The sequence below is a fragment of the Schistocerca nitens genome, chromosome 5 (genome assembly GCF_023898315.1).
Source record: "Schistocerca nitens isolate TAMUIC-IGC-003100 chromosome 5, iqSchNite1.1, whole genome shotgun sequence".
NCBI classification, from domain to species: Eukaryota; Metazoa; Arthropoda; class Insecta; order Orthoptera; family Acrididae; genus Schistocerca; species Schistocerca nitens.
Genome location: NC_064618.1, coordinates 594681349 through 594706831, shown reverse-complemented (window position 1 = coordinate 594706831; position 25483 = coordinate 594681349). Strand labels below are relative to the sequence as shown.

Below are 25483 nucleotides of genomic sequence, written 5' to 3'. Positions count from 1 at the left end.
TTTGTAATTCAACCGTCAGCCATTGTGTATCCGAAATTGCTTGTGGCCTTCAGCCAACAGATAATCCTGAATTTTTTCAGCCGTTTGCTGTGTGTAACATTGGTTGTGGCCTTCAGCCGACAAATATTTTGCAAATTCTGTCTTAATAAGGGCTTCAGCCGTTACTGTAGCTTGTTTAAGAAGAAAATGTCTTAGCATTTGTTAATGTTTAACTGCCTTCCTCACTTGTAATTCAGGCCTTCAACTGTTGCGTATTCTGAAGTTGCTTGTGGTCGTTGGCCGATTAAAAAAACTGAATTCTTTCTTAGTAAGGCCTTCAGCCGTCAGTATAGTAAAGTCTTTTAAAATAATTGTTGAAATTTCTTCAAATAAAGTGTATGTGTTTACTGTAGCAAACGGTAGATGATAACGGCCCCATCCATAATCTTTACCTTATCCTGCCTCTCCCTGACTACCAGATTACAAACTAAGTTAGACGTGATACAGAGTACATGTCCGGGTCTGAAGAACATCAGCAAGAGAGTGACTATCACATATTTACATCCAAGTAATGCACAATACTGAGATACGTGTCCGACCCTAAAGACATACATGGCCGGCCCTCCGAACGCCTGAAACAGAGATATGCGTCCAACCCTCCAGAACGCCCGAAACAGAGTGACTAGCGACGGCAAACTATTCTCAAAACTAGTGATATTTAATACCCAAAAATGATAGATTCGTAGGGTAACTATGAAAGGGTTGTCATACTAAAATTTGGGTTAAATACAATGAAAAGTATACAAATCATTCTGGTGCCTAGCACCCGAACTTGCCGATCAATCAGAAGCAAGTTTATTACATTGGCGGACTCTCACACGGGACTGGTATATACTGTACCATCTGTCGCTTGTACCCCATTCCGCTTTTGTACCATGTGCTACATCACGTGTATGAAGCTGCATCAAAACGAGCTTCTTGCAAAATAAAACACTGGAGGCCACAGCCAGGTATATCACACTTATCCCGGCACAGATGATGCCTTGCGCCAACCTTGAGGCGGTTTTAACTGCGTTGTGCAATCAGGACATTGGTGACATAGGGGTGCTTTTCTGAAACAGAATTCACTCTTCACAACCTTTATAACGAAGATGAAAGGAAGAAAGAATCTCTTTGATCAATTGATGTTTTCGTAGTGTCAGTATTGTCGACTATAAAGGAGTACTGTTGCAGATAGTTTCTGCAGATGATGTAGTTTAATTACTTTGATGTGACAGTTTGATTGAGGTATTAGATGCCAGTCAGATTACAGAGAATTAGACTAGGTCAGATCAACCTTCCTTTGGTACACAGTCAGTCAGTTATCCAAAAGAGTCTGAGAGAAGTGCTCTTGCTCACACACGTACTGCTACCTTCTGGCCTCCTGAGACTGTTTCGGTATAAGTGTTTGAAAATACCGCTACAGTTGTAGATTTCTTCTATTTTCACACGATCTGTTTCGGACTCATATAAGCCCATCTACTGGTGTCGTAACTTGGTGCTGTGACCCCCGAGCGCCGCGGTGGACGCGCTGCGCTCGTGGGTAGCACACCGCGCCGTACTATATGGCCACTTGGCTTTGTCGTAGCTATAGCTTAGTCCGGGCAGTTACTGAAATTCGTTGAGAATGAGACAAACATTCTCTGTTCAAAACTATTCCAAGAAAAGAACAATCACTAAATATCTCGCAATTGTTATGTGTCCCCAAAGTCCTTCCACCGGCTTCTCGTGGCTGAAGAAACTAAGTCTTCACCTGCTGTTGCGTCAGCTTCACCACTCCGTACGCAGAGTGCTCCATACTGCAACTAATTTAGCGAAATCCATCTCCGCTGGTAACGGCTCCTTCTACATCCTTCGTAATTGATCTCGTTGCATACGGCTTTCCCTCAATTCTGTCCACTAAGAACTTTTCCATAAGCTGCTTTGATGCTGCATTGCCTGGTTGGACTCTCTCCTTGGGAGAATTCCATCTATTTGGTTACTGTATGTGTGCTGGTTGGCCCCAAATTTAAAGTGCCATTATCTTTTCCAAATGTCGTGTTGTCTATCGTATTTGTCATGTAATCCTGCAAGGCGAGGCACTTACGACATTTTCAGATAACTCTGTTTCTTATCTGAGTGTTAGTTAAATTTTTAAATTGTCTGAGATCATGACATCACTTTTTACCGCGTCCCCCTCCACTGGTTGTGCTTCCGCCGTCTATCTGTGAGCGGTTATTGCACGTTGACGTTCAACAATGACAGCGGTCATATTACTGTGACTGCAATGTGTAACTGCGCTCTCTTGACATGTGCACCGCACTGGGTTCTCCGTTTTGACAAAGATGAACTAATATTTCCCTACAACGCAGAGCCGAAATTCTGCTTGAAATGTGGAGAACGGGGTGTCTGTAGTGAATCGACATAACTACAACAATCCAACTAAAGTTTTATGACCACGCGCAGCAGTATATCACCAGCCTCGGTCCACAATCGGTAGGTGGAAAATTTCTAATTTACGGAAAGTCTCTCTCGCAGCTGTCAGTTCCGGTACTTGGCGACATCCTACCACCCTCCTGTCTTGGTTTTCAGCCTCATGTCGTCACGCGTGACCCGGAAAGCTTTCAGACTTGCGGAACGAGCAGCGACTAATTATAGCTGCTGGAGGGAGGGCGCGCGTTGTTAACTGCGCCACATTAAAACGCGCGGCGAGAGCGCGCGGACCGCGCTCGCATGGTTTGGGGAGCAGCTCCTCGCAGCGGTCGCTCGGCAGTTTCCGCCAAGATTCGGGATGGTACGGTGGGGGCGGCTCCGCCCTCGGCCGGCGTGTCGCAGTCGGCCCAGCAGCTGCGCTAGGTGCCGGTCGCTCGTGCAGCAGAACTGCACTGGCCGCCGCCGAGCCCCTGGCGACTAGACCTCCTCGCTGTGCGGCGTGTCTTCCGTGCCGTGCCCGCGGTCGGCGCACGTTGCTGTTGTCCTGAGACAGCCTCGGTGCTTTTGCTATAAGGCTTCCCGTCGTCGACGCGCACTTAAGTTCGTGGGGGATGCCGCGGGGTGCACCAGCTTAGTGTAACAAGACTTTTAATTAAAATGTATACCGTTCCCTCTCTCATACAAAACCTGCGCCGCGTTCTGCGAATCGATAGCAAACTGCGTAGTCTCCGCTCATGAATTATTCGGGAACGATCGCGTAAAGCGCTGCTCCGATGGACCGCAAAGATTGCGTGAGAAGGAAACTAGTACCAGTCTACTTTCAAAACACAAACACGATCACACCTACAGTTAACCAAAAGCGTCGTAAAGTCAAAAACTGTCTCATTATGGAGCATAAGTTTTCAAGTGATCTTGATTGAAAGTAAGTCGTAATGATCGACGTGCTGATTTATCTGTTAATTAATTACGTCTAAATTTTGCGTGGAACGGATGAAATCACAATGAGACCACGGAAGAAGTATACTTCTCTCCTGAACTGTTGTTGTCTCTGCAACAGAATAGTTTACGTCCTTTTGGTGATCCTTGCCAACGGTATCACTTCAAAGATATTAGACGACGAAACAGGTATGTTATTGTGTTATTTGTACTTCTAAATGAATATGTCATTTAATTTTACTCTCGAGCTTCGGCTGTTGCAACAGCCTCGTAAAATATGATGTTTCAACTTTTACACTTTGAATGAACTACAGAACAGTTCTCGCGTGGAATGCCAACACTGCTACGAGTTCATCATTAGTGAATACATATTAATATTAATGATTGTCATCACGGCACTAAGGAGATGGAATGGGTCTGTTTACTTTCAACTGAAATATTTCTCTGTGGCCTAAGATCATGCAGACGACCATTCATCTCATTTCTGGTTCTACGACACCAAATATCTATGTAATTATTCATCTCTTAGAAGGAGGAGGTGGTTACAAATTATTTCAACAGTGTAGCAAAATTTTCGTTTATAACCATGCCACGGTATTTTTCATCCATTTAAACGAATTTACTGTGGATGCGAAGAATAATTAGGTAGAAGCTACATTGAGATTAAAACTGTTAACCTGCAAAAGCGTATTTCTTTGCGTCGTTTACGTGTGTCAGTTGCTAACGTGTAAGCCGGACCATGATATTCGGTACTGTGACGGCTATCTTTCTTCCTGCCCTGTGTACAACACGTAAGAGACACATCAATCACTTACAGAATGTTTGACACAAACTGATGTCCTCCCTTGTCCTGAAATTTCGGCGTCTATATTGTCGCATAAAGTCGTGAACATTTAATTTACTATTTGAGTGGCATTTATAGAGGTTACATTCATGTACTTGAACATAGCGTGTCACGTGGTTTATTGCGCTTTCAGTAACTATCAAAAGGTCACTGATCTTCTAGATAAATACATCTGTGGAAACATCACATCAGACTTCAGGTTTTTATTCATATGAGGAGCTATGTTAATTGTGTTATGATCATTTGAAAAAAATGTAAATATTGTCGTACTCTGTTGTGAGCGTCTCGAAATGTCAGAGACCGAAACGCCCGTAACATGTATCCAGAGAAAATACTGATGTTTGTTCCTCTTTTGTTCAGTGTTTTCTCCTGAGCTTCACGAAAACAGTTCATTCAATGGAGATAGTTTCATGAAACAGGAAAAATGTCACGTAGTTTGTCTGGCATAGTTATTACCTGCTAAATCTGAAGTGATTGCATATTTGCTACATATTTTGCCTTCCATGTCATGAGCTGCTGAAACTTAAAATGAGATGTTAACAATTATTCATCAAGGTCTTCTTTGTTACAAACTGGATAATATCTCTGAAATTTCGTTTACTTGGGTACATAATATAACGTCTATGTTGCGTCAGTGGTATCTTGGCTGATAGTGCGTGACATGCCAATAATTATTCTTGATATGTATCCATTTCTAACGATCATTCCGTAAACAGGAAACTTAAGTAAAACCGAAAGAGATTTCTGCAAAAGATGCAATTACTTGTATCTGACTACTGAAGAAATATCGTTTTGTTGACACTAAACTAAATTTTTTTTCTTAGGAATAGTATATAAATAAAATATTGCTTTAAGTAAACTCTAACATTAAGTTTGTTTCAGTAAACCATAATCAGCTGCCAGAACAAATGTATCTATTCTAGTTTTGTAGTGGATGTTTCAAAACGTAGGAAATATTTATGATATTTTGTGTTCTTAATAGTATGTTACCAGCTAGTTCTGTGATTAGTCATAGATTCTGATAATTCCTGGCGAGCCTCAAAAACTTTATTATGTTAACTATTTTCTTCAAAGAATGGATGGATTAATAGTGTACGCACGAAATGTAAACGTCTAGCTATTGTGAGTGAATATCCCAATAACAAGTGGTCACATCCTGCCGGAATTCACATGGAATGGTCTTTCCTCACAATCTGTTTATATTTAATGAAAGGGTTTGCTCTTGAAATAGCAATTTTCATTTGGCCATAAGACTTAACACCTACTGAAATAGCAATTTTCATTTGGCGGATAAGGGGTAACACCTTTTTACTATCTTTCTTACTGTGACTGTCGTAAGACCAATACATTTAATCCTACAATGTTTATTAGGTAGAAACTTAAATGATAAACTGTTACAATATTAGATTCCAATAAACAATTGAATAGATACCGGCATTTTCTCCGTGACTGGTACTCTTACCCGAATCTTTCTTAAGATGAACATCAACAAATATAAATCAAAGGTAATGGAGTGTAATCGAATTAATAAGGTGATACAGAGGGAAATAGAGTAGGAAAAGAGACACCAAACGTAACAGACGAGCTTTTCTATTTCTGCACCAAAGTAATTGACGATGTCAGAATTAAAGATGATATAACATGCAAACAGGCAATAGGAAGGAGAGCCTTTTCTTCAAAAACAGAAATATATTAACATATTTTCTTAAAATATTTGCTTAGAGTGTAGTCTTACATGAAACTTAAACGTGGGCGATGAACACTACAAATAACAAGTGAATAAAAGCTTGAGAAATGTGATGCTGCAAAAGTGTGCTGAAGGAATAACGAATATAGATTGACAGAGTACACAATGAGAGATTTTGGGCAGAATCGGAGAGAAAAGAAGTTTTTGGTACAGCCTGAATGAAAGAAAGTGCAGGTTGATAGGACACAAGCTGATGCGTCGTCGACAATGGAGTGGAACTTGGTTGGCGGGGTGAGGGGTACTATGAAAATACAGGCTGCAGTAGTTATGCACGGATGGGGATATTTGCACAAGATAGAGTTGTGATCAGCGTAAGACTTGTCTTTGAACTAGATCCACAACTACAAACTTGGTCACACACAGATCCATGCAAAGTGGAATGAAAGATTGCTTGCCATGGCATCCATTTCGATACTATATAATCCACAAATCGAAGCTGTCGATGGATGAGAATTGATTATTGATCTTCTCCAAGTCAGGTTGCACTCTAACGTATTCATGATTGGCATCACATTGCACGTATTCCTGTAGCCACTGATACACTCCCTCCAGTGGAGAACTTACAACGTTCCCTAATCAATATGCGGGCAGTTCTCGATGAGCTCACGTCTCTCGTTTCTGCAGCAAGGGTAAAAGTAATTTGAATGGCATCGTGATCCTATTCCATCGTGCCATCAAGTTCATAATAGGAACATGTTGTGATGACCACGTGTGGTACCATTCGGAGCTTCGTGGTCTGAAATTATGTGAATATCTAAAGCGGTACTGAAGTCATCGATCACTCGGATAGTCTATTCATTGACGAAAGTGAAAATCATATACGAACGAAAGCCGGTTTCACGACGAGGCCAGAGACTTTTTGGCGTCCTCTTCCAGTTTCCTATCGCCTTTCAACGAGCCGGCCGTTGTGGCCGTGCGGTTCTAGGCGCTTCAGTCTGGAACCGCGTGACCGCTACAGTCGCAGGTTCGAATCCTGCCTCGGGCATGGATGTGTGTGATGTCCTTAGGTTAGTTAGGTTTAAATAGTTCTAAGTTCTAGGGGACTGATGACCCATAGTGCTCAGAGCCATTTGAACCATTTTTTTTTGACTTTCAACGCTTTTAGTTTTCTAACCGTCTATCTTGCCCTAAAATTTATGAAACCCGAAAACAAAAACTACCTCCAATGCCTCTTCAGCATTAACACCAACGAATGTAACATTTGCGCTTCAAACTCTACTCCACTGTCAGCAAACATTTCACTGCTATCAACATTCCCACTAAATTGTCTAAAACTTTTATCGCGGATTTTAATACGACTACTACTAATCGGGTGATACAGATTAGCATTTTCATATTTAGAAAACTATTCACCAAATCTTTTAGCTTCAACGTCATCTTCCTTTTGCCGTTGAATCGCTCGTTCCATATTTTGTGCGTAACTTACCTCTCCAAGCCGCTCATCGAGTTACATAGAAAGCTGTTTTAACACAGGAAAGTAAATAACGCTGGCAATGAAGACGAGGGACAACCAAAAAGATGTAAACCTCTATGCGAATTATTTGAACGTTAACTTGACAGCTATACCTAGAATGTTCCCCCAACCGACTTCAACGTGGAAAAAACAGGAATTCATATATATATATATATATATATATATATATATATATATATATATATGTGTGTGTGTGTGTGTGTGTGTGTGTGTGTGTGTGTGTGTGAGAGAGAGAGAGAGAGAGAGAGAGAGAGAGAGTGAGGTGGCGGGGAGGGAGGTTGCGGACTACCGGGGCTATGCCTAAATCCGGCGCCTCACCAGGTTTCTAACCTCGAATTCCTGTTCTTCGAAAGGAAAGCAGTAGCGTTAAACTGTAGACTATCTGAATATGCCTCCAACTGACACAAACCTACATGGTTTCTGATGTCTGAACCTATGATTTTTGAGCGCTGGAACCATAGGTTCTCTCACGAAGCATGTGGGAATAGTAGCAGAGGGCGAACGGTGTCGGTGCAGTACTATAGCTTACATTTTTTATAATGGGTGTTTTTATATGAATGGATTGAAATGTACTGAAATGAAATAAGCTACCTTCCTCGAATCTGTCAATTCCTTCCTGCGTCCTTCGCACTGTAAACTACCACGTCTAAGCTCTGCGGTCGAGCACGCAACTGTCAGCTAATACCGGTCACCGAATGGTACGCTAGTTATTTTCCGTACTGTTTGCACGGGCACCACCATTGTGTTGTCAAAATTATCGGCACTGGTGCTCTTTCCTTTATGATTGTCAGGTTTGCTTATAACTTTCTCTGTTAACTTCCTTTATTAAAACTTCTTTATTTAATACCTCAGTAGGGAGTTTTTAACTTCGGGGATGTATATTGAGCAACAAGTAAAAACTGTGGTAAGAGAACGCATGAGCCGGACAAGAGTATGAACGTGAAATTCTGGAGCATTCATTTGTCACAGATATAACGTCTTACTCCTTCATAGTCCGCAGTATTCGAGTCACTATCCGTTACGTTCACCACATCATCAAAATCATATACACGCCATTGGACAACGCATTATTTTTCGGATTCAGTTTCTGAGGAGCTTTTAGCAATTTCCTTCCTGCAGAACGAAATGTTTCTCTTCTAGAAAATAATGTTTGCCTTGTCTCCCTTCCCTTCGACTTTGGTTTACTTTATTCTGTTTCTCTTATAGAACGTTAATCAAGGGCGATGAGCGATTTCAGATGATCTGGCCCACTGCTCTCTTTTGTTTACTGATCGGAATTTTGGAAAAAATGCAAACGTCAGAAAAGAGTGTGTACGTTAACACACTAATACATTAGGCCCTATCAAAAAGGAGTTCTTAACTGAATACCATGAAAGAATTGTTGAGCAACAGTAAACATTTATTTTTTATGTTACAAAGCACTTCTGCAACGGCTAGCCAGTAGAGGTTTCAAGTCAAGTGCAGCCAACACTGAAAAAATTTACATGCATACACTAATCTCACGAAGTTTTTGTCATGAGGGAATTATTGTTGTCTTCTCCCTGAACTATAATTTCCTTTAAAAATTTCTGTGTGGTTTCCCTTACTGCTTCCACTGCATGCGTAACGAACAATATGGGACTTTCGCTACAGTTGCATCCCTGCATCTCAACCATTGCCTCCCTGTCATGTCCTTCGACACACAAATTGAAGAAAAACTATCTTTTCCCGTCTTGAGAATATTAAAGAATGTGCTCAATTAAGCTTTGTTAAATGCTTTCTAAACGTAAATTTTGTTATTGTAGATATACCTATCTTCAAACTATCTTACCTGATAAGACTGCGTCACTTTTCCTATATCTTTTCCGAAACCCAAACTTTCAACGTGTCAGTGAAGATCTTGTCATCCACACGACGACTGCGGACACACACATCGTCCACAGCAGTTAACTCATCGCATGTATGTTAATGTTACTCTTCGCAAAACATGTTTTTGATAAGATAAAAAGAGTATTGCACACTTAAGTAATCGTCCGTAACGGAGAGGACTGTCTGTACTAACTAGTTCGAAATTTATTTTTCTGTCACAGACTACATACTTCCATTTACTGTATATGAAATGAACGCAACATTGAGTTAAATGACAAAATACTTAATTAAACTGAACTTTAATGCTCATCCTGTCTATTAAGTCTCCGTGCACTGGCTTTGAAGTACCGGACGTCGACTAGACGTATAACAATCACTCGCTTTTTCCTTTGCAGCCCTAAGAGCATACAGCTCATTTACAGTATGAGTGCCATTCGTATGGAGCTCGCAGGGAACACAACCATGACAGGCCTGGTGTTGTGTTCTTCAGGATAAAAGGTTCGAAACTGATATTTCATGCGTTATACCTCCAGATATGTTTTATGAAGTACAGTCATTTTCTAGATCTGGAATACTGTGGAGAACCTAAGCTAAGACTTTTTTATCCTTCTTGTTCGAGATATGTTTTATGAATAACAATCATTTTCTAGATGTGGAAAACTGCAGAGAACCTACGCTAAGATTTTTTATCATTCTTGGGTTTTATATATTTTTCCTTAAGTTAATCAAGTGAATTTTAGAGATATCATTATTTTTTTATCCGTTTTGGTAATATCTGATCAGTTAACTAGCACTTTTTTGTACTTTTAATCATTGCAGAGAGCTTTTTTAACCATTGATTCATATTCTTTCTTCATGAAAATTTTTCTGATATTCCGCTTCACCTTCCCATGGTAACTTCAGCAGACAAGTTACCTACTCAATAGTCCTAAGCATCCTCTCCTTAATGTCGCCGTAACACAGTTTCACGTCGGTTTTTTAAGATTTGATTGCTTCATTTCACTTCTAAACACTCTAGCTATTAATGGAAAGAATCTTCATTTCAAAACATTTCTCACGAAAAGAGGTTTTCCTGTAAGAGATGAGAATCAAAGTTTTTAATACGTTCCGTTTGAGAAGATTTTGTGTTTTCTATTTATTACGATGCGAAATTGCTTTCTTACTGAGGCTTACATTGTATTGTAATATGTATCTCATTTTAGTAACAGAGCTGGGAAGAAAAATGACTAAAATAATGTCTACCTTACTGACGTTCCTTCAGTGCAAATTTAGCCCTGAACTGACCTAAAACTGTACCTGATGTTCTAACGGAGGATATCCTAAAGAATATTTCAATTAGTAATTCAAGTTGATTTCATTAAAAGTCAAGATAATTAGAAATGAGTAGCATTAAAAAATTTATAATAATATCTCTTTATTAGTTAGAAAACCAAGTGACAACATTAGTAAACAAGTAAATTTTCGGTAAAATGAGCATAGATCTCCCACCAAATACAATTCTTTAATGTGTTTGCGTAGGTAATGTAAGCTGTAATGTATGCTGCTGTGCTTTTATCATAATGTTGACGATTTTTATCCTGATGTGCGGAACTAACAAAATGAGGCACTGAGAACCATAGGTGACTGAAACATAGAGAAAAGTTTCCGGGAATGGCAGATGATTGAAGGAATCAGATTTTGTAGACAAACCACCAGTCTCATAGCTCTGACTTGTTTTTAACCAAGTCCCAACATTGTATATTTCCTATGAAAAATAAGGTACCCGCTTTCTCTTATGACATATTAACTAATATTTAGGAATATTTTGATTCTTGTTTTTCACACACAAAATATCGGTATATCGACTAGTAACATAGCGTTTTTTGATATCTGTGAAGTTTGTAATTAATGTCAAACTAGAATCAGAACATAACGAACAGATGTTAAATGCACCAGTACAGAGTTATGAGCTTTTCCAACATTGCAAAGTCCTTGTTATCATCAGTGGCTTGATGTTCAGATAAACCTGCCGATATACCTCCGATTGCGAAGAACTACTGCTACTTACATGATGTAGGAACTAAACTGAGTTGCCAATGCCAAGTAAAATTTGAGCAGAACATAGCAACCAAATGATGCTTCAACCTTTGCGCCTGTATGGAAATGAATATCAGCGAAATCGGTGAGAATGTTTTCCACGAATTTTCAAACACACTTTGTGAGGTCACACATAAAGGAGGTGGCGTAGATAAAAGTAGCCTGTATAAGTACAATGAACTGGAGTAAAATTACAGAAACGAAGAGCTGAAATGGACTTACTATTTATTTACAATGAAAAATGTAGTGAGAAATACATTAACAAAAGGTGCTGAAAGTGGCCCCTTCCATCATCAGTACACAGCTGTGAACATCTAAGCTTAGTCAGGTACAACTGGCGTGAAGTTCGAACATTGATGACGGCAGTTTCAAGGCTGATGTTGTCTTTCAGCTCCTTTATTTTGTGTGGATCTGTTTCATAGACGTTGCTCTTCAAGTGCTCCTACAGAAAAAAAAATCCAATGTTGCTAGATCCGTCTAACGTGGTGCCCATAAATGTGTACTGACACTTCGTTCCTCAATGAAGACATCATGGTCTCGATCCAGGGATACCTTACACGTGTGGAACTAAGCCACAACTTAGTGGAAGAAGCTGTACTGTCTTTCACATTCAGTGAGCTAAGAGCAAAATACGTCGAAAATTTGTATATGTGCAAGCTTGATGAGGATAGTGTGAAGCCGGCCGTAGTGGCCGAGCGATTCTGGGCACAACAATCTGGAACCGCGCGACCGCTACGGTCGCAGGTTCGAATCCTGCCTCGGGCATCGATGTGTGTGGTGTCCTTAGGTTAGTTATGTTTAAGTGGTTCTAAGTTCTAGGGGACAGATGACCTCAGAAGTTAAGTCCCATAGCGTTCAGAGCCACTTTTTATAGTGTCAAAAAACATCGCTCCAATTATGTGCGTTCCTCTTACACCGCATCACACGCCGATGTTTTCATCTTGGGGTGGTTGTTCCCACACAAGATTAGGGTTCACCGTTGTCCGGTACGTCTTGGCCTGTGAAACATTAAAATATGCTTCATCACTCATGATGTAATGGAAAGGATCTAATAAAACACCGTTTGTATGATTCAGAAGTGACTTGCAGTAATCCACGCACTTATGACTTCATCCTGCCGCAACTGCTCTACATCCGTCTCATGATATTACTTCAAATTAAGACTTATCAATATCCGCTGGCAGCAACTCCTATTTACATAAGCCTGTTGGCCCAGGTTACAAGTAAATTTCTTTGGGCTCTCAATAATTACTCGGCGAATATCTGGAATAAGTTCTGGTGTGTGAACTCAAGGAATTCTTCGTTGTTTTACATTTTGCACAGATCCGAAGGTGCGCCAATTTTTGTAGAGACTCAGTATAAACTCCTTACTGGTAGACCTCTATTCGGATACTTGACCCCGAAATATCCGAAATATTCGCGAATTTCCTTAATCGAAACTGTTTTCACATATACTCCCACAATTTAAATTCTTCTCTCTCCCTCTCTCTCCCTCTCTCTCTCTCTCTCTCTCTCTCTCTCTCTCTCTTTTTTAAATAAGAAAGTTATTTTGCAGATCGCTAAGAGAAACGTCTATCTTCTCTGAAGAAATAAGCTGGAATGCTGACATAAGAATGTTAACAATCGATTATTGCATGAAACTGTCTTTGTTGTAGCTCCTTATTTTAGGCTGCGAAGAGGTGAATTCACATTGAACGGGGATACGACCCTGTAGAAAAAACTGGTTCATCTTAAGATCAACAGATGTCAGAAGCATGCACATCTCCGTAAATTTCAAGATTGATGACGGTGAGCTGTAGGCCCTAATGGTTCCTAGCACCTCAAATGTTTTCAGTCTGGCTCGAAGTATTATTGTGCAATGGGCGCATCACTGCAAAAAGTAATTCCAAATAACGACATTGCGAATGAAGTTTTTTTCTGTATCATATACATTCAGGCATGACATGGTTCTGTATTTCCAGTGTCTGATCAACCACTCCATACAATATTGTGATACTGTGCTCGCCATGGTAGTTTTTGACGTCCTGGGTGCTCTATACTATCTTCTAAGACTACATTCTTTAACTAACTGAGCTCACACACATCAGGAAAAAAATCCTGGCCACTTTGTAGCGCTGTACACTATGCAAACTGGCTGCAGGCAGTCATGTAACCCTCCAACGCTGATGCAAGTCATGGCTGTGAATGGTGTGCATGTGTGCAATACAAATGGGTTTGCCCCACTGAAGTGTATTGGGACATTTTCTGTTCATGTTATATATTAATGACTTTCTAGATAATATTAATAGTAACCTGAAACTTTTTGTAGATGATACAGTTGTCTCTGAAAGAAGCTGTATAAATATTCACTGAGATCTTGATAAGATTTTTAAGTGGTACAATGATTGTCAACGTGCTTAAAATGTTCAGAAATGTAAGATTGTGCGCTTGACAAAACGAAAAAAACCGTAGTTCCTGTGACTCTAATATCAGTGAGTCACTTTTGGAATCGGCCTACTCATACAAATGCGTGGGTATAACAATTTGTAGCGATATGAATAGAAATGATCACATAGACTCAGGCGTGGATAAAACACATGGTAGACTTCGGCTTATTGGTAGAACAATGGTAAAGTGCAGTCGGTCTACAAAGAAGGTTTCTTAAAAATCACACGTGAGACCAATTCTAGAATACTGCTCAAGTGTGTGGGACCCGTACCATATATTGCTAACAGGGGATATTGAATGTATACAGAGAATGGCAGCACGAATAGTCACAGGTTTATTCGAAGCGTGGAAGAGTGTCGCAGAGGTACTGAAGGAACTGAACTGCAAGCCTCTTCAAGATCAACGTCAATTATTCTGAGAAAGTATATTAATAAAGATTCAATAATCAGCTCTAAATGATGACTAGGAACTTGCTACAAACTCCTACGTATAGCTCCAATAGGGGTCGTGAGAATAAGGTTAGAATAATTACAATACGCACAGAGACTTTCAAACCATATTCTTCCTGCGCTCCACACGTGAAGGGAACCAAAAGAAACCCTGATACCTGGTGCCTTCTGCTGTGCACTTGATGGTGGTTTGCAGTATATAGATGTAGATGTAGATGTAGATGGGAAAAGCGATCGTATCCAGACGCGCCCAATCGCTGAAATTGACCAATCTGCTGGTGCATCAACGTAGACTGTCCAACGTGTCCACAAGGGATGGTGTATCATTCACAGCCAAGTGACTCGCCTGAAGTGCAGCACGCGTAAAACCTACTAATAGACAGTGGCCGGAGGCGGGTATCACGTCTTCTCACTGACAATCGGTTTCAAACTAGATTGGAATTTGAGCTGTATGTGAATTCAGGTCCATTTTTTTCCAGTTTCCGACCGAATATTGTGAAGGGAACACAATGCCATGGAACAACAGACATTTAGAGTATGTCACTTCACATATGGTCATTGATCACTGCACCCCCATCATTTTCTCTGGTCAGTAAATACAGTGGACAGGAGCTGTCCGGAGCCGTATAGTGTAGTTTACATGGCAATTTGCCTCTTTCCGAATGATGCCAGGCGTTGAGCGCGTCGATAACCCAGTGATAAGTGAGGAAAATATAGTTTGGGTCTTTGATGGTTCTTTGATTCCTTGTAATTTATTTTTACCATCAGTTGGGTCCACTTATTCAGGATACCATGAACATGAACTAGCAGGCCCGGATCGATCGGAAAGGCGTGGGGGGGGGGGGGGGGGACCCCTGACTGAAAATGACTTACACGTTCGTGGCGCCCTCCATCGGTATTGGCCCACCCTTAGCATTGATGACAGCTTCCACTCTCGCAGGCAGACGTTCGATCTGGAGCTGGAAGGTTTGTTGTTGAATGGTAGCCCATTCTTCACGGAGTGCTGCACTGAGGAGAGGTATCGATGTCGGCCGGTGAGGCCTAGCACGAAGTTGGCGTTCCAGAACACCCCAACCCTGTTCTTTAGGATTAAGGTCAGGACTTTGTGCAGGCCACTCCATTATAGGGATTTTATTGCCGTGTAACCTCTGCGCCACAGGCCGTGCATTATGAAAAAGTGCTCGATCGTGTTAAAGGATGAAATCGTCGTCCCCGAATTGCTCGTCAACAGTGGGAAGCAAGAAGGTGCTTAAAACGTAAATTGTAGGCCTGTGCTGTGGCAATGCCACGCAAAACAACAAGGGATACAAGCTCCATTCCATGAAAAACACGACCACACCAGAACAGCGCCACCTCCGAATTTTACTGTTGGTACTACACACGCAGGCAGATGACGTTCACCGGGCATTCCCCATACCTACACTTTGCCATCGGATCGCCACATTGTGCACCGTCATTCGTCACTTTACACAACGTTTTTTTTTCAACTGTTCAATCGTCCAATGTTTATGCTCCTTACACCTAGCGAGGCGTTGTTTGGCATTTACTGGCATGATTTGTTGCTTTTGAGCAGCCACTCCACCATGAAGTCCAAGTTCTCTCACCTCTCCCCTAAATGTCATAGTACTTGCAGTGGATCCTGCTGCAGTTTGGAATTCCTGTATGATGGTCTGCATAGATACCCGCCAATTACACATTACGATCCTCTTCCACTGTCGGCGGTCTCTGTTAGTCAACAGACGAGGTCAGCCTGTACGCTTTTGTGCTGTACGTATCCCCTCACGTTTCCACTCCACTATCACATCAGACACAGTGGACCTAGGGATGTTTAGGAGTTTGAAAATCTCGCGTACAGACGTATGACGCAAATGACTCCCATTCACCTTACCACGTTTGATGTCCGTGAGTTCCTCGCAGTGCCCCTTACTGCTCTCCCACGATGTCTAATGACTACTGAGGTCGCTGATATGGAGTACCTGGCGGTAGGTCACAACGCAATGCACCTAATATGAGAAACGTATGTTATTGGAGCTGTCCGGATACTTTTGATCACAGAGTTTATATGGAAGAATATGACGAATCCCAATTTACATAAAAATTTCGTACTACCACTTCCTGATCTCAAGCTTGTGAAGCCGGAGTATATGAATGAAATGTGAAGTTATTTCCTAACATAAATTTTTGCTTATAGTCGGTCTGATAGGCATTTGATATTGGTACTTCGTAAATTGTATTCTGTCGTACTATTTAGTGACGCGTATTGAAATGGCTGCAATGTTGGAAAGATCTAATTCGATTTATCTAGTTAACAGTGACAAAACTGACGTCATGAAATTGAGAAAGCACGTCAGTCTTAGGTCCTATTCGTATTAACAGTTTCTTCGGTATTGGACAACGACATTTGGATTTTTCATGTAGCAAAACGTGTGATGAACATTGATGAGGTAATAGATTCTGTCGCAGAAAAGAAGCACGCCGTGTGAAGCTGTAGCAAAATTGTAGAGAAAAAAACTGTGGGACCTAAGGATTGAACAAATGTGTATTGCTTCGCTTGTCTCTTGTCATTATTGGTTACTTTATGTAACACAAAAGAGAGGTACTAGCTAACAAGCAATAAAGAGTGGACATTTTGTGAAGATTTGTTATTCTTCCGGTCACACATGATACTGTCCAGTATTAATTGTGAGTTTTTTAAAGGGGAGTCGGATGAGAAACCGGCCGATTGTGAGCAGGAGAGGCACCACGGGACACTTTAATTTCCGCTGTCCTGAATACAGGCTTGATGGCTTCCATTTCAAAACATGCACGTTTGAATTCCACAGAGCGAAATACAGTGACACGTGATAGAAAAATGGCTCTGAGCATTATGGGACTCAACTGCTGTGGTCATTAGTCCCCTAGAACTTAGAACTACTTAAACCTAACAAACCTAAGGACATCACACACATCCATGCCCGAGGCAGGATTCGAACCTGCGACCGTAGCAGTCGCACGGTTCCGGACTGCGCGCCTAGAACCGCGAGACCACCGCGGCCGGCAACGTGATAGAAGAATGCCGTGTGAAGACGTGTGGCACTGCACTTTGGCACACTTAAACCCAATAACATCTCTTACATGTCATCGAACATGCACTCCTGGAAATTGAAATAAGAACACCGTGAATTCATTGTCCCAGGAAGGGGAAACTTTATTGACACATTCCTGGGGTCAGATACATCACATGATCACACTGACAGAACCACAGGCACATAGACAAAGGCAACAGAGCATGCACAATGTCGGCACTAGTACAGTGTATATCCACAATTCGCAGCAATGCAGGCTGCTATTCTCCCATGGAGACGATCGTAGAGATGCTAGATGTAGTCCTGTGGAACGGCTTGCCATGCCATTTCCACCTGGCACCTCAGTTGGACCAGCGTTCGTACTGGACGTGCAGACCGCGTGAGACGACGCTTCATCCAGTCCCAAACATGCTCAATGGGGGACAGATCCGGAGATCTTGCTGGCCAGGGTAGTTGACTTACACCTTCTAGAGCACGTTGGGTGGCACGGGATACATGCGGACGTGCATTGTCCTGTTGGAACAGCAAGTTCCCTTGCCGGTCTAGGAATGGTAGAACGATGGGTTCGATGACGGTTTGGATGTACCGTGCACTATTCAGTGTCCCCTCGACGATCACCAGTGGTGTACGGCCAGTGTAGGACATCGCTCCCCACACCATGAGGCCGGGTGTTGGCCCTGTGTGCCTCGGTCGTATGCAGTCCTGATTGTGGCGCTCACCTGCACGGCGCCAAACACGCATACGACCATCATTGGCACCAAGGCAGAAGCGACTCTCATCGCTGAAGACGACACGTCTCCATTCGTCCCTCCATTCACGCCTGTCGCGACACCACTGGAGGCGGGCTGCACGATGTTGGGGCGTGAGCGGAAGACGGCCTAACGTTGTGCGGGACCGTAGCCCAGCTTCATGGAGACGGTTGCGAATGGTCCTCGCCGATACCCCAGGAGCAACAGTGTCCCTAATTTGCTGGGAAGTGGCGGTGCGGTCCCCTACGGCACTGCGTAGGATCCTACGGTCTTGGCGTGCATCCGTGCGTCGCTGCGGTCCGGTCGCAGGTCGACGGGCACGTGCACCTTCCGCCGACCACTGGCGACAACATCGATGTACTGTGGAGACCTCACGCCCCACGTGTTGAGCAATTCGGCGGTACGTCCACCCGGCCTCCCGCATGCCCACTATACGCCCTCGCTCAAAGTCCGTCAACTGCACATACGGTTCACGTCCACGCTGTCGCGGCATGCTACCAGTGTTAAAGACTGCGATGGAGCTCCGTATGCCACGGCAAACTGGCTGACACTGACGGCGGCGGTGCACAAATGCTGCGCAGCTAGCGCCATTCGACGGCCAACACCGCGGTTCCTGGTGTGTCCGCTGTGCCGTGCGTGTGATCATTGCTTGTACAGCCCTCTCGCAGTGTCCGGAGCAAGTATGGTGGGTCTGACACACCGGTGTCAATGCGTTCTTTTTTCCATTTCCAGGAGTGTATATGCTTTATATATGAAACATTTTCGAAAAATTGACTTTTTTAAAAATCTTTGGTGTCCTGTCTGAAACGCTCGAGGAGAGGTTCAGGGCGCCACTAGCAAGTTCAGAAATAGATTCCGCGCCGTGAACTACGATAATTACTATAGGTGGTCAAGTGTAGCTCTTTCTTCTACATTTTCACGATGCCAGGCCCTCAGCCAGGCACTTTATTGTGAATAGCAGAGTAGTCACGTAGATGTAGATGAGTGTGCTGTGGACACTCCCGTCTTCCAGGAACAGAATAGAAGTGAGCACAGAGCTGCACTCATACGTTCTCGGTTTGATGAATTATCATGCAGACCGTCGCCCCTCAAATATCCTAGCTAAATCATCCGATCTTATTCCCACAGAGGGTGTTTCAGAGTATTTGGAACCGAAGGGGAAACTTAGCAATAAACATTCGCGCTAATTGGTAAAGGAACAGCGTCTTATCATGAACTAGAGGTTTCCACTGCAAACGGGACACCTATTGGTTTCTTGACCGAACTGAAGCCATTATCAAGGATTAAAAGTTATTTGCGTAATGTATTCTGTGGGTGACTGTTTTTCTGCTCAGTGCGCGTACTACGAGACATGATATATTTACATGTCGTTTCTGGTACGCAGATGTTACAAAAAGTCGACCTGGTAACATGGACCTGTGAATATCTTGGAGTAACTACCCTAGCGGCCTCAAGTGAAATAACCATAAAAAATAAACAGTTAGAGAAGCAGATGCCAGACAGACATTCGTAGGAAGAATCTTACGGAAATGTGACTCATCCACGAAGTAAATAGCTTACTAGCCACTTGTTCAATAGATTTGGGTCTACGCACTATGGGACTTAACATCTGAGGTCATCAGTCCACTATACTTAGAACAACTTAAACCTAACTAACCTAAATACATCTCACACAGCCATGCCCGAGGCAGGATTCGAACCTGCGACCGTAGCAGCAGCGTGGTTCCAGACTGAAACGCCTAGAACCGCTCGGCCACAATGTGTTCGATAGATTCTTGCGAGTTATCCATCAGTCTGGGTTCCTCACGAGGTGTGACTGATAGAAGAGGTAGATAACATGGAAAGAAAAGGGACGTTTTTCATTACGGGACTGTTTAGTCGGTGTGTGAGTCTTGTAGAGATTTTAACAAACTCGTGACAGACGCTACAAGAGGCACTGTGCATCTGCAGAAGATTTACTACTGAAATTTCGAGACAGAAGAAGACAGAGAAGAATCAAACAGCACATTAACCTCTCCCACATACGTCTCGCGAAAAGTCCACTACGAGAAAAGTCGAGGAATTACAGCTAAGCCAGCCGTGGTGGCCGAGCTGTTCTAGGTGCTTCGGTCCGGAACCGCACAACCGCTACGGTCGCAGGTTCGAATCCTGCCTCGGGCATGGATGTGTGTGAGGTCCTTAGATTAGTTAGGTTTAAGTAGTTCTAAGTTCTAGGGGACTGATGACCTCAGATGTTAAGTCCCATAGTGCTCAGAGCCCATTACAGCTAATGCAGAGGCTTACCGAGAATCATTCTTCACATGCGCTATTCGCGAGTGGAACAAGGAGCAGCGGATCAGTTGTTGATACCAGAAGTACCCTCCGTCAGTCAGATAAGTGGATCAATCATTCCTGGACATTTCTGATACGTTTTGCCGCTGTGGAAGGTGTGGGTGAGTAAATCATTGTTGTTTATTGTTTGTGCAACAATGTGTCTGCTAGGCGAATCTAGTATATTACGGTTCTCAGATCACTGTAATAATTCAAATTCTACTTGATACGGTAAGTTGATTATTTGTGTTGCCATAACGTTGAAGGCAACTCTACGACCCGACGCATACGACTGTAGACCTACATTATACAGCGTTATTGTGAATGCCTCAGTTTGGCATCATAGGAATAATCGCTTTTGATTTTGAATTTGAAGAAGGTCATCTTTAGCACTACTGTATTTTAGTCGTTTACTGATTACAGTTTTTTTCCGATTTGGATGCGTAATAATTATTGTTCGCGATCCGTGTTTTCTAATCTTTATTGGTCTTTAGGGTTCCTGTTAGGTGCCCGGACGTTGTTGGGGGTATGTTTCAAAAATATCGATAGTACCTGTATGAGATTATGTGCGTATTTGTCCCGCCCTATGAATGTGGCCTGTAATTGGAGAAGTGGCATTATGATCCCTCCATCGACAAAAGATTGCAAAATAGTCCATCCTGATCTATGGGACGGGACTGCCAAGGGGAAGGTTACGATGAAAAAAAGATTTAATAATCAACCGAAGGACAATGTTCTACGAGTCGGGCAGTGGAATGTCAGCAGCATAAACGTGGTAGGGAAACTAGAAAATCTGAAAACGGAAATGCAAAGGCTCTGTCTAGATATAGTATGTGTCAGAGAAGTGAAGTGTAAAGAAGACAAGGATTTCTGGTCAGATGAGTACAGGGTAATACCCACAGCAGCAGAAAATTATATAGCAGGAGTAGGATTCCTTATGAATAGGAAGGTAGGGCAGAGAGTGTGTTACTGTGGGCAGTTCAGTGATAGGATTGTTCTTATCAGAGACGACGGCAAACCAACACCGACAACGATAGTTCAGGTATACGTGCCAACGTCGCAAGCTGAAGATGAAGAGGTAGAGAAAGTATATGAGGGTATTGAATGGGTAATTCAGTATGTAAAGGGACATGAAAATCTAATAGTCATTGGAAACTGAAATGCAGTTGTAGGGGAAGGAGCATAAGCAAAGGTTACGGGAGAACATGGGTTTGGGGCCAGAAATGAGAGAGGAGAAATGCTAATTGAGTTCTGTAACAAGTATCAGCTAGTAATAGCGAATACTCTGTTCAAAATTCACAAGAGGAGGTGGTGTACTTGGAAAAGGCCGGATGATACGGGAAGATTTCATTTAGAATACATCATGGTCAGACAGAGATTCCGAAATCGGATACTGGATTGAAAGGTGTACCCTGAAGCAGACATAGACTTAGATCACAAAATAGTAGTTACGAAGAGTAGGCTGAAGTTTAAGACATTAATCAGGAAGAATCAATACGCAAAGAAGTCGGATACGGAAGCACTAAGGAATGACGAGATACGGTTGAAATTCTCTACGGCTATAGATACAGCAATAAGGAATAGCACAGTAGGCAGTATAGTTGAAGACGAAAGGACATATCTAAAAACGGCAATCACATAAGTTCTAAAGAAAAACATAGGTAAAAAGAAGTTAACTGCGAAGAAACCATGGGGAACAGAAGAAATACTTCAGCTGATCGATGAAATAAGAAAGTACAAAAACGTGCATGGGTAATTCAGGAATACAGAAATATAAGTCGCTGAAGAATGAAATAAATAAGAAGTGCAGGGAAGCTAAGACGAAATGGCTGCAGAGAAAATGTGAAGACATCAAAAAAGAAATGATTGTGTATACAGGAAAGTCAAAACAACTTTAGGGGACACAAAAGCAGGGTGATAACATTTAGAGTGCATCGGAAATTCCACTTTTAAATGCAGAGGAGAGAGCGCATAGATGGAAGGAATACATTGAAAGCTTCTATGAGGGGCAAGATTTGTCTGATGTGATACAAGAAGAAACGGGAGGCGATGCAGAATCAGAATTTAAAAGACCTTTGGAGGACTTAAGATCAAATAAGGCACAAGGGATAGATAACATTCCATCAGAGTTTCCAAAACGATGGGGGGGGGGGGGGGGGAAGTGGCAACAAACCGATTATTCACGTAGGTGTGTAGAATGTAAGAGTCTGGCGACATACCAGCTGAATTTCGGAAAACATCATCTACACAATTCCAAAGACGGAAAAAGCTGACAAGTGCGAGAATTACCGCAGAATCAGCTTCGCAGGTCATGCATACTAGTTACTTACAAGAATAATATGCAGAAGAATTGAAAAGAAAATTGAGGATGTGGTAGATTACGATCAGTTCGACTTTCGGACAGGTAAAGGCACGAGAGAGGCAATTCTGACGTTGCGGTTAATAATGGAAGCAAGACTAAAGAAAAAAACAAGACACGTTCATATAATTTATCGACCTGGAAAAAGCGTTCGACAATGTAAAGTGGTATAAGATGTTGGAAGTTCTGAGAAAATTAGGGTAAGCTCTAGGGAGAGACGGGTCATATAGAATATGTACAACAGCCAAGTGGGAATAATAAGAGTGGACGACGAAAAACGAAGTGTCCGTAAAAAAAATGAATGGAAGTGAAGAATTAGTTGATCTGCTGGTCGGTATGAATAACTAACTCCGTCGAAACAGGCCTTGGAAGGCCCAACGGTAACGACCGACCGCCGTGTCATCCTCGGCCACAGGCGCTACTGGATGCGGAAATGGAGGGGCATGTGGTCAGCACACCGCTCTCCCGGCCGTATGTCAATCTACGAGTCCGTAGCCGCTACTTCTCAATCAAGTAGCTCCTCAGTTTGCCTCACAAGGGCTGCGTGCACCCCGGGTGCCAACAGCGTCCGGCAGATCGGATGGTCACCCATCCAAGTACTAGCCCAGCCCAACGGTGCTTAACTTGGGTGATCTGACTGGAACTAGTGTTACCACTGCGGTAAGGCCGTTGGCATCGGTATGAATAATCCAATAAGTAAACAGTATGGACTGAGAGTAAATCGAAGAAATATGAAGGTAATGAGAAGTAGTAGAAATGAGAACAGGGAGAAACTTAACATCAGGATTGATGGTCACGAAGTAGATGAAGTTAAGTAATTCTGCTACGTAGGTAGTAAAATAACCAATGACGGACGGAGCAAGGAAGACAACAAAAGCAGACTAGCAACGGCAAAAAGGGCATTCCGGGCCAAGAAAGGTCTACTAATACGAAATATCGGCCTTAATATGAGGATGAAATTTCTGAGAATGTACGTCTGGAGTACAGCACTGTATGGTAGTGAAACATGGACTGTGGGAAAACCGGAACAGAAGAGAATCGAAGCATTTGAGATATGGTGTTACAGACAAATGTTGAAAATTAGGTGGACTGATAAGATAAGGAATGAGGAGGTTATGCGCAGATTCGGAGAGTAATATATGGAAAACACTGATAAGGAGAAGGGACAGGATGATAGGACATCTGTGAAGACATGCCAGCATATAATTGAGGTTGCAATTACTACACTGAGATGAAGAGCTTAGCACAGGAGAGGAATTCGTAAAGGGCCGCATCAAACCAGTCAGATACTGATTGAAAAGAAATAATAAATGCGTAGGTGCGCCAGGTACTGCAGCTGTGAGTTCCATCAGATGCATTCCCGTGTCACACTGTATCTTGCTGAAGATGTGTCATATCTCTTGCATGGTGAATAGTTGCGTTATTTACGCATCTAGCACATGGCTATACTACAGTCTTTGAAATTATGCTTCTTGTGTAAACAGACATTGTGTTCCCTCTCCCTTTCCTTTTGTCCTCCTGTAAAACTTCCAAAAGCGGTGGATGACTATTTAAGAAGTCTACACACTTTCTACTGTTTTCTTGTATCGATACGTCGAAAGTTGTCATATTGTGCCGTTTTCAATACTATCAGCGTATTTCAAGACTTATACTTCGAAGCGGCAGGATTTTCTGTCCAGCTTACTCGTGCACGCGACACCATTTATCCTCGTGTCGGAGCTTACGTATTTGCAGGATCTTGTGTGTTGTTTATTTAAAATGGTCGAGGCGTGTTAAAATGTTTATACAAACTGCGTACACATTACTATCCCCATTTCAAAGCGGCTATTTTGCAATGTTCTCAGTCGTGTGGCCTCATTAGATATATCGGAAGGTAAGTTATTTGCTGGCGTCGTGCGCAGTTTGAAGCCTAGGTCAGTCATTGAAAATTTGCTTATTTCTTCCGCGTCTGTTTTCAGATTCACAAGTTAGTTGAAATGTGATAATACCCAGTGACATTTGTCACTGGTGAAATTTTGAAAAAAATCGTAAGCAGTGGCAGCCTAACATTATCGTAGTACAGGAACAGGAAGTCACCATCTTTCTGCCAACGGCTTTGTATTCGAGGGTGGAGGAGCGGACTGCTCCTATAAAGCAGAAGAATCAGCAATGATCAGTGGTGTGAGGATGCAGAACTAAATGGAAACGACTAAAATACAAACACTCAACGTGTACACCCAGGACATGTGTCTGGTAAATGAGAAACGCGTTGAAGAGCCCTTCATTAGCAAAAGATTTCGTAATAGTCCCCCATTCGGATCTGCAGAACGGCACAGCCAAGAGCAAACTAATCAAGAGATAAGATTGTTGAAAGTGTAACGCACCACGAGTCAAAGCTTGGAATGTCGGAGGTTTAAACGCGGTAGTGAAGCTAGGTAATCTGAAAAGGGAAGTGCAGTGGCTCAATCTAGATGTAGTGGGGTCAGTGAAAAGAAGCGAAAAGAAAATAAGAAAATCTGCTCTGATAAATATAGGATAATATCGAGAGTAGTATATATCTGTACAACGGAAAACGAAATATTTATGAACAGAGAGTAAGATAACACCATTTGTTCTCTAATAGGGTCTTTAGCAAACTCACGCCAACAACGAAGTTCAAATATAAATGTCGATGTCATAGGCACAAGATCTGGAGATAGAGGAAGTACATCAGGATGAATCACAAAAGGACGGTGTATGAGTGGAGAAAGTCTGGAGAAACGGGAAAATTCAAACTGGATTATGCCATGG

General features: G+C 42.4%; 1 protein-coding gene across 1 annotated transcript in view; it reads left to right on the top strand.

Annotated features, from left to right (window-relative positions):
- The first annotated feature begins 2885 nt into the window (after nucleotides 1-2885).
- Nucleotides 2886-25483, top strand: part of LOC126260601 (nephrin-like) — a 502530-nt gene continuing 479932 nt past the window's right edge. The window contains exon 1 of the mRNA XM_049957937.1: nucleotides 2886-3555. Coding sequence (XP_049813894.1) covers nucleotides 3432-3555 — 124 coding nt within the window. The 5' untranslated portion in view covers nucleotides 2886-3431. The remainder of the gene's footprint in view (nucleotides 3556-25483) is intronic.